Source organism: Daphnia pulex, chromosome 2, assembly GCF_021134715.1.
Source record: "Daphnia pulex isolate KAP4 chromosome 2, ASM2113471v1".
Classification (NCBI taxonomy): Eukaryota; Metazoa; Arthropoda; class Branchiopoda; order Diplostraca; family Daphniidae; genus Daphnia; species Daphnia pulex.
The window spans coordinates 3898198-3912620 of NC_060018.1; the positions used below are offsets into that span (position 1 = coordinate 3898198).

The following is a 14423-nucleotide window of genomic DNA, read 5'->3' on the forward strand; positions in this document are numbered from 1 at the left end:
TACCAGGCCATATAAAGATCGAAGTTAAGGAGGAGTCGACCTTTGTCTATTTTATCATTTCCCTTTATACGAGTGTCTGTTGTTTATCAATTTTTATTCCGATTGTAAGGATCGAGATGACAGCTGGATTGAATTTGCTACATATGGATACACAAAAGCTGCTGCTGCTGCTGCATCAACTCAGGTGTGATCGATTGATTGGAACAACAAACACAAATACCGAACGGGTGGTGGTGTTGTTTTTATGTGATAGTAACAAAACTAGACAAACAAATACAACACACCCGTCTGTCCATCCCGTCGTCCATTATTGTATTATCAAGGATGTGAGGATGGACTGAGGCAGGGATTTGTTTGCCGGGACTTGATGGACTAGCGAGGGCGTCCTAATAGCGAGACCCTCTCTCTTTCTCGCCTCTAATAATCTTTCATCATCCCCCTTTTTTTCTTTCTCATTCTTTCCATCTATTTTCATCCCTGGCGTTCTGTTTATGATCACGTGGACATGTCCGTCCATGGGCACGTTCCATTGACTTTGTTGAGTGATGGAGTGATGAAACTCGAGATGATTACCATCAAACCCAGGCATAAAACAAAATAACAGAAGAGAGAAGAAAAAAGATTTTCGAGGGGAGGAAAAAGGGGGGAAATGATGAAGAGATCCTCCTCTTCCTAAAAAAGGCCATTCCAACGCCCACCATTGTTATGGACGCGTGTGTCGGCCGGTCACGAAACAAAAAATTGGAAGAGGAAAAAAAACAGGCATAAGAAAGGCTAGAAATCAAAGACTTACCGCATCCTTCCTCATCGGATCCATCTTCGCAGTCGTCGTAGCCATTGCAACGCTGCTCCAATGTGATGCATTGGCCATCCGATTTGCATTGGATCTCACAATCGTCTGGATTCTCAGGAGGAGATGGAAGTGGACTAATGGCGGAACCTACAGACGAATATCCCATCCGATCGACAGATCAAATTCAAATCAAATCAAGTGACAAAACGAATACAGCTGCAGATCGATTTACCTTCGACGACTCGGAACGTGAATCCCTCAGACTCGACGTAGAATGACCCAATTATGCCGTTTTGCACGGCTGAACGGAGAGTCGACTCGATGACTTTTACATCGTCAAAATCTTGCGATTCGATATCGAAATTGACTTTGGTCAACTGTCGTTGACTTGTCCGTCTTAAAAAGGGAAATAGTATTTTTTTTTAAATCTAAAATAAAGAAACGTATACGCCAAATTGAATACTTACTCGAATGTTTGGACATTGGTCGTCTGAGTGCCGGATACGCGCAGGTAAAGATTATCAACGGCAATGTTGAAGCGATCCGCCATTTCACTAAAATCGCTGCTTTCTCGGTCGCCCAGCTCCTGATTGTACGGTTCCTGGACCAGCAACGAGCACCGGTACATCTCTGCAATCAAAGCCATTATTTTCAACCCACATTCGGAATAATAAAAATTGTATTTTACTTCGTGTGCCAATTCCAGATCCACCTTGGGAAGGAGGCGACGGAAGAATAATTTCACCGTCTCCTGATCCCGATCCATCGCCCAACATCAAGTCTTCATCATCGTCGTCAATTTTCAACACAACCGGGACTTTCTTGTGGTTTTTCTTGCTGTGATTGCTCTTGTGATTGTTGTTGTTGTTGTTGTGCTTCTTATGGTTCGGTTCCAGTTGCTTCAAGTTGGCTCTGGCAACAACTTGACTCTTCTTTTGAGCAACCGTCGCTTTGTGGTGATCGTGGTGTTGTTTCGCGTCTTTTTTCTCATCTGTTTCGGCGTGTTGTTGCTTTTGGTGGTGCAATTGTTTCTTGGTCTTTTGCTGGTGGCGATCCCAGTGACCGAGAGAGGCCGATTTAGTGCTGTGACTGCTGCCACCATTGACCAACTGTCGATGGCGTCCACCACGGCGCTCTCCTTCCTCCAGCGACGGAGGAGGTTCGCGCTTCACTCGGCTGTTGGCCGTTTCACCCGCAACAGAAGACCAAACCTCCTCGTCATTCCCAAAGAATCCATCATCGAAAACCAAGTCGCTATCATCCTGCAAAAGAGAAATAAACCAATCAAATTAAGTGGATTGATTTTTCATTCTTTTCGTTCAAAATCAAATCAATAAAAAAAAAAGAAAACAACAACGAGGCGACAAGGCGATCCTTTTTTTTTTACTCCCCAATCGATGTTGTTCTACATGGAAGTCAACAATGTCTCGATTGTTGATCCCATCGTCGTCGTCGGCCCGTTTTGGTCGACGGCCAAGAAAAAGAGAAAAAAAAAATCCCGTCTTTATTTTTTTTTCTGCCTCCGCCTCACTTCCTCTTTCCACTTTTTCTACATTTTTTTCAGGAGCAAAGTCTTTTCTTTTAGGTTCCACGTTAGTCTGCTCGTTTCGCTGCTGGAAGATGGAGATGGGCCGATAAAGGAAAAAGAGGGACCGAGATATCGATCGGGAGGAAAGCAGGAAGGAGCCAACGAGTGTGTGTGTGTGTATACTTCATACAAGTCAAAAAGAAGGAGGATGGCGGAAAGAAGCGGAAGGGAGAAAAAGGGCGAAGATGGAGTGAGAGGATACGCGAGTGCTGGAACATTCCAATTCCATTTCGCTCTCGGTCGAGAAGAACGAGATGGACCAAAGGAGGCGCCCACATTTTGCGCAATAGCTCACTCTCCCTTCTTCGCCATAGCGCTTCTTCCGCTTGATCCATTGAATGTATTTTATCGACACGAATCGCGATCCGGGAATATGGAGTCTCCTTAGTCCACTCTCTCTCTCCCCACCCAGTATCCATTTAGTGATATGCTGCGAGGGGGCCAAGTTTTGTGCAGCCCAGCCGATAAGCATCAGAACCCGACCGCACCCAACAAATCAACACTTTCTTCACGCTACGCGGATCGTGTATAGCGGCGGGAAATGGCGGTTTCGAGATCCTGAAACTGTTGTGTTGGATGATGTACTACTTACTAGGGGGGCCACGCGACTATTTATTAGATAGATTCCATTCCCTACCGATGGGATTTCTCCGCCATTCTCCGCCACCACTTTACTCGGATTGGATCGCACCGGGGGGAAAATAAAAATAAAGATTTGAAAGAATCTAATCAATTGTTATTTTCAAAGCTATTTTCTTTTCTCCCAAACTCCCACCTACGCAGCGGTGCTATTTGTTTAGTTGAGATGTTCTCTTCTGCCATGGTTACATCATTGAGTAGCAAGAGAAGCGCTGCTGTCGCGCTTCTCTTCGGGGCGACAAACGAGCCGATCCATCAAAGTGACGCGCAATGGCCGAGAGAGAGGAGAGAATAAAGAAAAATACTGCGGGATTCGTGACGAAAAGGAGCCAATAAAAACACAAACACAACGACACAAGAGAGAAGAAGCTAGAAGCCCGGGTGAAGAAAGAGGCTTTCGGGTACAGCGGAAATATGGAACCGATATGCATACCGACTATTCACTATCTACTTGACTGGATTTTATTCATTTATTCAAAGTGCTTTATAGAGACTCCTCCTGCCAGAGATAGCTCATCCAGCGCCTAGTTCCAATATTTCCAGTCGACATTTATAGGCGGCGCTGCGTTAAAGACGTAAACACAATTCCCAATCCTCTCACTCGTCCGCCGAGCTTGCAGCTAGGACATGCGCTAAATACAACGTTTATATCATCACATCAACTGGAATAAGTTTGCCTATAATCTTTGATTCCAGCTAGCCCCCCGAAAAAAGGGGGACGTAGCAAACAATCAATTGGCCGTCGTCCAGCAATTAGTCCATTTTGCCTTTTTATCGCCTGACGCATTTGATGTTGGCAATAAAAAGACGATTCGTTTTTCTTTCTTTCTGGATTGAAAAAAAAAAGATGGACGAAGTGTGCGCCCAGTTCAAGTCTGTCCATCATTTCCTGTGTGTCTCCGGCGAGAGGTGAAGGATCTGTCCAATAGATCTGCTAGTTTGCAATAGCACCAAAAGCGTATCAAATAAGAGATAGAGAGACAAAAAAGAGAAAAGCACAAGATGGATTCTCTTCACTCCCTCGCCCGTCGACGTCAAGACCAGAGGGTGGAGTTTCTTGGGCGCCAGACAGTCTGAATGCCAAAAGCGTCTTATGTTCTTAAGGTTCCCTCCCTCCCAACCACCACCACCCCACTGGTATTGAGGCTCAAAGCTACGATGGCGAAATGGACCGTGAAGGATCCGACATCAGACGAATCCTACACAGCAGAAATGGATGGCCTAGCAACGCGAATCAAATGCCGGAAAGTCGAATGGTTTGAGGCAACCAACTGAGAGCTGTTTGCGAAATGCCACCCCTGCAGGTCCCGAAACAACAATTCCTGCCGCACGAATGGCCAGGGCAAGCTACTTTATTTATAAACAAGACCCAAGACTGCAATGAATACAACACACGATGAATAGACAATAACCAAAAGGTCGCCGCTCCCTCCACCAAAGTTTCAATCCCAACAATAACAACAATGGCATGTCGACACTAAACCTCCTCCTCCGCATTTATTGACTGCCATTGTGACGTAAAGGTAAACCCTGTTTGTTATTTGGTCCGACAGGATGTGATGGCGTCATCCATGTAGCTTTGGGAAGACGATATTACTTTTGAATTCGTTTTCACTTTGAAATAAAACGCCGCCCTTTTGCCCTCGACCGACTCCTTTGCCCAACAATCTATGTGCCTCCTCCGCCTGTAGGCACGTTACTCAAGGAAGAATGCCCGTCAATATTGACTCGCAGGTTAGTCGGTAACCGCCTTACCGGCCGCAAGAGTAAACTAACGTCACCACCACCAAAAATAGATTCAACAGAAATGAAATGAACAGAGCGAGGGGGGAGCAATTTGATGTGAATAATTGTGTTTCATTTTAAAAATTGCTAGACTTTTCTGAATTTATAATGTAGGCTTATTAATTCACAGAGACTGGCGGCAATAAAAAGAGGTGATTTCATTACATGGCCATTGTTCCGTTGGATATTATTTTCCCCGTTTCGCAATGGCCATGACGTTTCACAGTTGGGAATGGGTGGGTGGAAACACAGAGAGAGGAAGTTGATATTGACACTCTCGAGTTTTCAAAGAGATTATTGACACACTGCAAAATTGGGGGATCCAGCCAGAGAGTTCTAGTAAAACTAACACACAGTGCATTTCTTTGTTTGCACGTTGGGTCTGATGCGCTCCACTTGTAGTTGCTGAGCTACGAATAAGCCCAAAACAGGCCAGCGCCCATCAAGGCATCAAGTGTGTGCAAAGAATGTTTGCGTCAAGTCTTTTAGCTCAATTCCTTTCGTCTCTGTGTTCTGGCAACGATGACACACATAACACAAAGTTTGCTACTCATGTCCCTGTGTATACAATGTACAGCTTACGTGGTAGAGTCAACGTAAATATCAAATCTTGTTCACAGTTGCCTCTGAAAAAACGTCGCATTTTTCTTTTTTGCGAATAAACGAATTGACACTGACATTCAAATGAGATTGAAAAGTAAATACTCAAAAAGGCCAATTGCAGTGGCTTGTTTGCGCATTTGAATGGAATAAAAAAAAAAAAAGTCGAGCAGCCGAGACTAATTTTTGAATTTTATTATCTACAGCGGCGGGGGTGAAGAAAATCCGAGACCGACTACCGACACCATCTAGCGGCCGGTCAAAACGACCCTGAACGAATCGGCTAGGCAACAACAACACGACGACGGACCACCCGGTACGATACCGGCGAGCAGCTAGCTCGAGCTAAAGATTGCCCGATACTAATTCAAAATAAAACACCAAAAACAAACAAAACACTATGCACTCAAAAATTTGCCCTTGGCGAGACTATAATAATACCAACTCCAATAGCAAACGGTATCAATTCCCTTCCACCACCACGTCGCTCCGAGCTCAAATCCAAACACGAAAAATAATCCAATGAATATATCTTTGTGCAATTGCGTTCAAATTTCCAGATATGGAAGGGAAAAGAATAAGCAGGTGACGTCATTGAGGGCTGGAAAAAAAATGCAATTTGGGAGGTCTTTAAGTGCCTAAGAGAGAGAAAGTCGTCATACATAAAACTTGAATGTGGAGTGGAATGTCTTTTCTGTACATTGTGTAACTTCCTGCTCAAGGGACAAGTGGACTGTCACCCTCCAGCAGATGTTTCATGTGCTTTATGTCTTGTGATCCCATTCAATTTGCTTTTCAAACGGAGCGATAAAACGTACAGAGGTACTACGTATTCCACCCTAATATATAATAAACCCTCCTAAACTACGTGATTATTCTTGGGTGTAATGTAAGGGGTTGAATGTGTCGCTTGATGCCTTTTCGGTCCAACCCTACCAATGAGGGGGGTGGTAGACTCTTTTAAAAAGACATGACAAACACACACTTAAAAAAAGAGTTTCGAGTATTTATTATTGTACATATAGTCTGTACAGGGACTAGACTACAATGGCGAGCACTATACACCTTATTTCTAACGGGAGATTGGGTGGGTGGGTTTTTTTTGTGGGGGACTGGCCTTTGGACCTTTGGGTCGCCGGTTTCAACTGTTGTGTGTGTGTGTGTGTTGTTTCCGTGCTGTGCAGCAATTTCTTCTTTTTAAGGAATGACGTAAGTCTATACCTATTTGTCCCGGCCTCCTCTTTCAAGCCAAGAGGAAACTTTTTGGTGTTGTACTGCACAAACTGGCGGTGGTCGTTGGCTATTGCCCCGTCATCAATCCGATACTCCTTTATTCTTTTTTTTTTCTTTTTTCTTTCCCTTTTTTTCTCTCTCCCCGACATGTACATAAACCTCAACCTATAACCAGCCGAGTGTATAGATGAGGAGCGTGTGTTATTACACATCGCAGCACCGCAGGAGGGCCGCAACCCCCGAGCAAACAAGAAAAAGAAAAAGTTAAAAGCTTTAAAAGCTATAATAATGTAATAAAATGCAATAATATGCGGGCATAGATATATATATATATGGTGGTCTGCTGTAGAATACCTTTAGACCTAGGGAATTTTTCCCAACGATTGAGTCCGTCAGACATATTCCAACTCACCAGCTCTGCCGTCAGATCGCCCAAGTCCTTACCGGCCATTCTCTACTTAAAGAACATCAGTTCCGCTTTAAATTTGCCAACTCTCCGGTCTGCACCTGTGGCAGTCCTACGGAGTCAGTGGAGCATTTTATTTTTCACTGTCCGCTCTTTTCCAAGCAACGTCTTCCTTTTGCTGCGACTTGCATCTCTATTGATGGTTCTTGGCCTAGGTCATTGCATTCCATTCCATCGAACCCCATTTTATGGGAAGCCTTTCGGCAGTTTGTACGCTCAACTAATCGCCTGATGTGGAAAGAGGTGTAGGGTGTTACCCGTAATTGCTTGAATATTGGCTCTGGTCTCTATTCTCCTCCATTCTTGTACCTTACCGCTCTCGATGTTCACTCTTGGCCCTAAGATTTACTTAGGTTGCCCAGGAGGTCATCTCGCGGTTCTTATCTTGTGTAAATTGCGGCTCTGCTCCCCTGCTGGTCAGGAGAGTGTGAGCCCTTGCATTTAATTGTACATATTGATCTTATGCCCAATCTCTAACCTCAAGCTAGCCAGAGATTTTCCCGCTGTAACTGTGTTCACCGCTCTCTGCTTGGTGGAGGCTGTACCGGTGGCCGTCGGCTGATGGTCTTGAAGGTGCAACCAAACCGGGTAGACTCCAAAAAGCCAAGCAGAGCTCGCGGATGATCGCCCGCCCAGCGTGGTGTAAATAGGCCCAGTTTCCCTTTTCGTGTTGTCTTATTCGTGTTGTTTTATTCGTGTATTAGTTTTCGCCATGCACAATGTTCCCTGTATATATGTGTTGTATCTATATTGCCATGAAACTGTACAATACATTCGAGCGACACTCCTGCAGGAGGTAACGCTCAGTAAAAAAAAAAAAAAAAAAAAAAAAAAAAAAAATACCTTTAGACCAGTGACACGGACTGACCAAAAGAGACGAAAAACGACCACGACTGGCGATAACGTCGGGTGGACAAATAACAAACAGCCCTCCTCTCCAAAGCAAATTGTGGGTGGTAGTTGCGGCTGTATAATATAACGCATACATGCATACAAACACAAGAGTCCAGGGAGAGTTATAAAAAGGCTCGCCTCTCTATCCGGATAAGATGGGGGGGAAATAATAAGGTGGACGTGACTGAATAGGGGGACAACACACTAAACCCCACCGATTGTTGTTCTGTTTGTGGCCAGTACCAAAAAATCTTAACGAAATTATATGGCGATCATGTTGATAATGCCTTTTAGAAGTTGGTTTTTGGTTGGTAAAATTTAAAAAAGGAAACCCTTCAACTATTAAAATCTCTTCCGATTTAACGTCGTACGAACAATTAAAACTGGACGTTACAGGGTAAATAATCGGAGAAATGTGGGAAACGACAATAAATCCGTCACGACGCGGGGATTACAACGGAACACAATTTTCACGCGGCGTCCATAAAAATGAGTCGACAATTTTTAAAGGAATGTTTCTGACCACGACTTTCTTCCTTTAGATTCTGTTTGCTCTTGTTGGCTCTGATGTGTCATTAAAATTCACACGCCACTAAAGGCGAAAGAAAAGAATCAAAACGCCACAGTCAACACTCAATTGACAAGATGACTGGGTGTAAAAAGAAAAATCGGCAACCCAACATTTTGTTTTTAATTCGACCTCTTGTGTTGATTATCATTCGGCTTGGCATGAGAAAGCGGAAAGCCAAGCCACACACTCGTCGCCAGTTCCTTCATCCGCGCCAGACGTCCAGAAAACAAAAATTTTAGTTGTGGGCGAGATAAGAAATGAAAAAAAGCAGCTTAAAAACTCGACCAGATCCATGGCAAACTCTTATTCTCTCTCGGCACAGGTGCGCTGCTGAGATAATGATGCGACACGTGCACACAGTTGCCAGCATCATATTTGATAGCTCAGCGACTGTGGACTATGTGACTAGTCGAAGAAGAAGAAAGAAAAAAACGTCTCAAAAGGTAATTCTATACAGAAAAGGCAGACAAGAGAGGGAGAGATAATCAGCAACTAAAAAGCGACGCACAGAGAGAGAGATCTTTTTTCTTCCTTAGGTTCCCTATATGCTGTACGAGCCAAACTGGTATGCAGGCAACTGTTGTTTATCTTTTTTTTCTTTTCCCCATTTTCTCGAAGAAGAAATACATTTCCAGGAGCGTTGCGCAACAACATTTGTATATATATACACGGCAGGTATTTCAAATAAGCCGCGCGATAACTTGCGACTTGTAGCAGCTGCGGCAAATGTCACGGAGGCTCGCGGGAACAGCGGCCGGCATAAATTTCCCACATGGAACATGTCAATAATCCATTCGACCGTACGCACAGGCTCATTATTACGATTGCCATTTCCATAGTCTACTCACGTTTTGAGATTACTATACAGTCGAATAATAACGCAGTAACAATCTAACGTGAATCCACTACCAACACAGTCCGTATAGGATTGGATTGGTGATTCAGGAATGGCTAGCAAGTAGCAATGCATCAAAAAATGAATCTACCGGTTAAAGAGTACACGCATTACATTGTTATTAGAATAAACATGCGAGCAAGAGGGGAATGTGAATCGACGACCCTTTTAAGGTCTTGAATGAAAATCTCAGCGAAACAAAAGGGAAAAGAAAACGAGTCGACGTGGAAAAATGCTGATGATGAATGACAAACGAAACAACAACTTGAAACCCGATGCTGACTGGTTGCTGCTGTTGGCTGGCCATCGGTCGGTGCCATTTGTCACGAAAAAACGGAATAACATTGCCCCAGCACACGCTACATTTTTTTCCATGGATGTAACACATGAGATCGGGATCCTACAACAACATCTAGTCCTTGAGTGAAAAAATCCGGTAGGAAAAATGAAAAGTTTCTCCGCTTATGATGACGACGTGATGAATAACGAATGAGAAATTATTAGAGCCATTTAGAGAGACAATAAATGAATGAATAAGGAAGCCAGAGTCCAGCATGACCATGGACGTCCGTGACGAATCTCAATGTCATCTCTCGGCACGGACAAAAATCTCGAAAAAAAAAGTTACAAGAGTCTCATTGTAAATTAAGAATCATAAAAAAGCAACAAAAAAATTGAGAACAGGAGATTGAAGACGAAAACGGAGTTGACAGTCCGAAACAATCAAAAGCCCCGCTCAAACAGACAAAAAAAAAATCTGAAAAAAAATTTGTGTCGCCAAGTGTTTGTGAATCAAAGAGCCGGTCTGTCTGCTAGCCTGCAAAGCTCTCTCTAGAACTTTGTGTATTCTTTTTCTTTCTACCGTATCTACTTTAAAAAAAAAGGCTAGCAATATTTTATCATCTATTCCCATGTTTTTGATGTGTGTGTGTCTATGCAAATCAAGTTTTTATAACCATAACCAGCTCTCTCTCCATCTCTTTCTCAAGGATTCCAGTGATTTTTCTGGCAGTTATTTGTTTCACCAGAAAAATTCAGAAGACGAAAAAAAAAAAAGACTCAACAAGTTTCGTCTGGTCATTTCTTTGTCGTTTGGCATCTTTCTTTTCCATGTCATTTTTATTTTCCCTCAAAAATAAAGTAAAAAAGAAAAGCGTGTTTTAATGAACCCCCGAAAGGGACGTGTATACAACCTCCCGTTGTATTTCTTTCTTCATCTTGTTTAACTATTTTGTTTGGTTGGTGACCGCATCGAAGGTGATTCAACGCTATCCCGGCGGTCACCCCGCCAAAGAAGAAGAAGAAGAACATTTGCATGAATACGTGTATACATCCGTAGTCTAAAAAAAACTATTTAAAAAGACCTGCTGGAAGCGCGTCCTCGGCTCTGCAACTCCAAACTCTCTCTTTAAAAAAAACAACATCTTCTTGCCCTCCTGGCTGGCTGGCTCCTGGAGCCCTGCTGCCCATTGTACATATAGGTACGTATAATTTATTATTCCTTCCTTCTTTGCGTCAATTTATCGTCTATAGCCTCTTGATATTTTGATACAAGTTGCATGACCTACGGGCGAGAATGCTGATGAAAGTATCTATTCCCATTCGTCTATTACACACTAAAAGTCTGGCTCGTTTAAGGTGAGAGCAGCAGCAGCAGCAACCGCCCATCCCATGGCCATCAGGTAAGGACTAGACAAGAAGACTTTTTCTCTCAATCGGCTCCTTATTCTAGCTAGCCCGGCCCTACCTTGTTCTCCTTCCCATTTCGCCCGGACTCTTCGTGTGTAAATCAGATGGAAATGAATACGACGTCAGCGTGAGCACGCGCGCTCTTGGCGTCCTGTCGCTGCCGAAGCGCCCGTGTAAAAGACGACAACAACAACAACGAACCAACAATGAACGACGGTTCTCCTTTTTAGTGTTATTTCTCTACATCGTTACCCCGCACAACATTTCCACCATTTCCTGATCTACCCAGCCGATAGGGGGCGCAGTTGTAGAGAGATAGACAAATCCCTGTATGAATAATCAAGTCACGTCACGCGCGCATGAAGTTTAGAGAAAAACAAGTAAAAGTTAATAAAAACACAATTTCACCCATAGACGATCGTCAAAAAGGCCGTCCTCTTCCAAGTTGAAAGTCAACACTTTTAAAGCTTTTAGACGGCGCTGGATTTAATTAAATTTTAGTTGTTTCCACCACAAAATGACCGATAAGATATTTGAAAAAGTAAAAAGTAAAAAAGGGTGAGGTGAGTGTCACGTAGTTCTACCATATCGACCGCTATAATCTACCGGAATTTGACTTTCCATGACTCGTTATATATATATAGGACCTACAACACAACACAATCCACATTCTTCTTTATCTTATTCAGATCACCTTATTGTGTTGTGCCCAGTCTTCTGTTGTTTTCTACCCTGGCACAGTTAATCTTTTTTTGTTCTCTCTCTTTCGGGTTGAAAAGGATCGCGACTGGGAGGAGGTCTGCCGTCTCTTTTTTCAAGTGGTAGGCTGCCAGATGGGCGTTGCCCCCGTCTCTCTGCGCAGCGCAATAGCTAATTGCTAGAGCACAAAGCTAGAGCCGAGGGATGCCATAGTTATGACCCTTCTATTTTATTATATTAACTATAGAGATAGGGTTAGCAGATGCAATCAGGGCAACTATTCTACCCTCACAATCGGACAAAAGAAAAGGGGGAAAGAATTAAAAAATTCAAGAATCCCGAAATCCAAGAAAAGACAAATTTGGAAAAAGACTTTGAACTCGTCGTGTTAAAGTAACGCGATAGGTGAATCCTTCAAAGTGTCGAGCGACTAAACATGAAACAGAGTCTCGCCCACATTTTGCCATGTACGTCGTAGATGCACCTTTAGACTTTTTGCCCTAACGTGATCGTGTCTTCGTCCTCCCTGTCGTCGCTTCGATATTCCACCTCCTTTAAATGATAATCCAATTTCCAATCGACCACTCGAAACCATTTCCCAGATTTTTCGAGTGTCGGTCGAATGTGATGGACAAATACCAAAATATGCCTAAACAAATCTTTTACATTTTTGCCTTTTCTTTTTAAAACTTGTCTCAGATAGTTGGAGCCTTTCTTTTTCTTGTTATTTTCTTTACTGACAGGCCAAAAAGGCCGTCATCGTCCAGCATCTTTCTACTTCCCTCGGCCCATTCGTTGATGAGCTTCCATTTAGTTGGGCGCCCAGTGTTGATGATGTTTCTGAGGGCAAGGGGATTGTGCGTATGTTGATGTTTTCGTTGAAGAATTTTGTCGACGACGTCCAAAAGTGAAAATACACCGAAAATAGGAAAGAAGGAAGTTGAAGTTGGGAAAGAAAAATAGGGAAACATCTTTTATTTTCCCTACATAAATTAGAGGAGAGGACAGAAGAGACAAATGGGAAGCAAAGGCTCAACATGGGACGAAAAGGTCATTCATCAATGATGCAAGGAGCTCACAGCTGCCTCACAATTTCGGCCGCGATTAGCCACGCTCGGAGAAAGTGACAACGACCCAACACATTTCACCTTCTTCCCAAATTTTTTCCGCTTCGGCCGTCACTTAACTCATATCCACAAGTGAAAATTATGTCTACATAAAGTATAGACCATTTTCATTCCACATTTTATTATCAAGGAGCCTCTCCATACCTTGAACCCGACGGGGTGTACGCGTCTATCTAGGGGCGGAACAGGTTAAGTCATAACGATTCGAGACGAATGGGCTCTATTTCATATTGACCGTATCCTGTGAATTCTCCGCTTCTGAGGGGGAAATCTCTCGCAGGGAAGAAAATCGGAAAAAAGGAAGAAGCCCCATTCGAGTCGTCTGAAAATAGCAACGCGGAAAAGCGCATCACGAACGGAAAAGAAAAACGACCAGAGCGCTAACAACCTCGGGAGGAAGAAGAAAAAAAAAAAAACTTTTTTTCCATCAAGAAAAGAATTTTTACTTTTAAATAAAATTATGAAAACAAAAACAGCTGCCTTTTTTAAAAATCTTTGCAGGCCCAGTTGATATCGACCAAGGCCCCCCGTTCCACTTCAATACCTTGTGAGTACGAAGGGTCTGTAATCCGCGCCACGATAGTCTTTCTCTATTTTCCCCTCGTCCAAATGGTAAACGAAAAAAAAAAATGGCAAATTGGATGGAAATCAAGTCCGGAAAAGAGGGAAACCCCACCTTTCAAAAAAGGTTGTCTCGTCTGTGAATAATGAAATGAAAACTGTAGATGTAATAAGCTAAAACACTTTTGCCTGTTCTTGTATGGGCCACGTAATTCTTGTGATCAGTGGGTGGTGTGGAACCTCTTTAGCTAAATGGTTTCGTATTTTTTATTTTTCCACTTTCCTAAATTTTCTTCTTCGATTTCATGTTTTTAATCCAATTTGAATTTCCATCCGACCCCTTCTCACGACTAAAATCAGGGCAGCATGTGATTTTACACGTTCCTTTTCTTGAATCGTATCGATTTCTTAGGTAATTTAACGTCTTCTCCACCCTATAATAAATGACCGCCAATACTGCTCTACATTTAGGAGCCAAAAGTTTAGATCCTTCCTTCCTTTCTGAATGGAGAGAGAGCCCACATCCGTCCCAGAAAGTCAACAAATATGAATGGAATGGGAATGAAACGGAATGGAAAGTCATCGACCGCCGCGCGGCCGTCTGTCAAAATTGAAAAGAAGAATCTCTCCCCCTCTATAGACTCCTGCCCTGCCCAACATCTCGACGGCCAGTTCAAATCTCACTGGTCCCAGCGTGCAGCAGGGGCGGCTGAAAATAGACACCCCACCGATGTCCCGAAAGCCGCTCCAGTACAGACAGTAAAAAAGAGCCTTTACCTCTCTCTCGTCTCTGCTTGTCTGATTGCTCCATGTCTCTTTTCGCCTCGTGTGTTAACGTTATATAGCCTGTCCGTCTCTCCTCCTGTACAAGATTCACTTCGTG

General features: G+C 43.3%; 1 protein-coding gene across 35 annotated transcripts in view; it reads right to left on the reverse strand.

The window, feature by feature from the left end:
* The window catches only part of LOC124188508 (basement membrane-specific heparan sulfate proteoglycan core protein-like), a 60771-nt gene that overhangs the window by 38279 nt on the left and 8069 nt on the right, over nt 1-14423 (reverse strand). For all 35 annotated transcript variants that reach the window (XM_046581175.1, XM_046581168.1, XM_046581178.1 and 32 more), the window contains exons 3-6: nt 1482-2055; nt 1261-1423; nt 1026-1189; nt 794-940 (exon numbers count right to left, since the gene is read on the reverse strand). In XM_046581175.1, the coding sequence (XP_046437131.1) occupies nt 794-940; nt 1026-1189; nt 1261-1423; nt 1482-2055 (1048 nt within the window). The remainder of the gene's footprint in view (nt 1-793; nt 941-1025; nt 1190-1260; nt 1424-1481; nt 2056-14423) is intronic.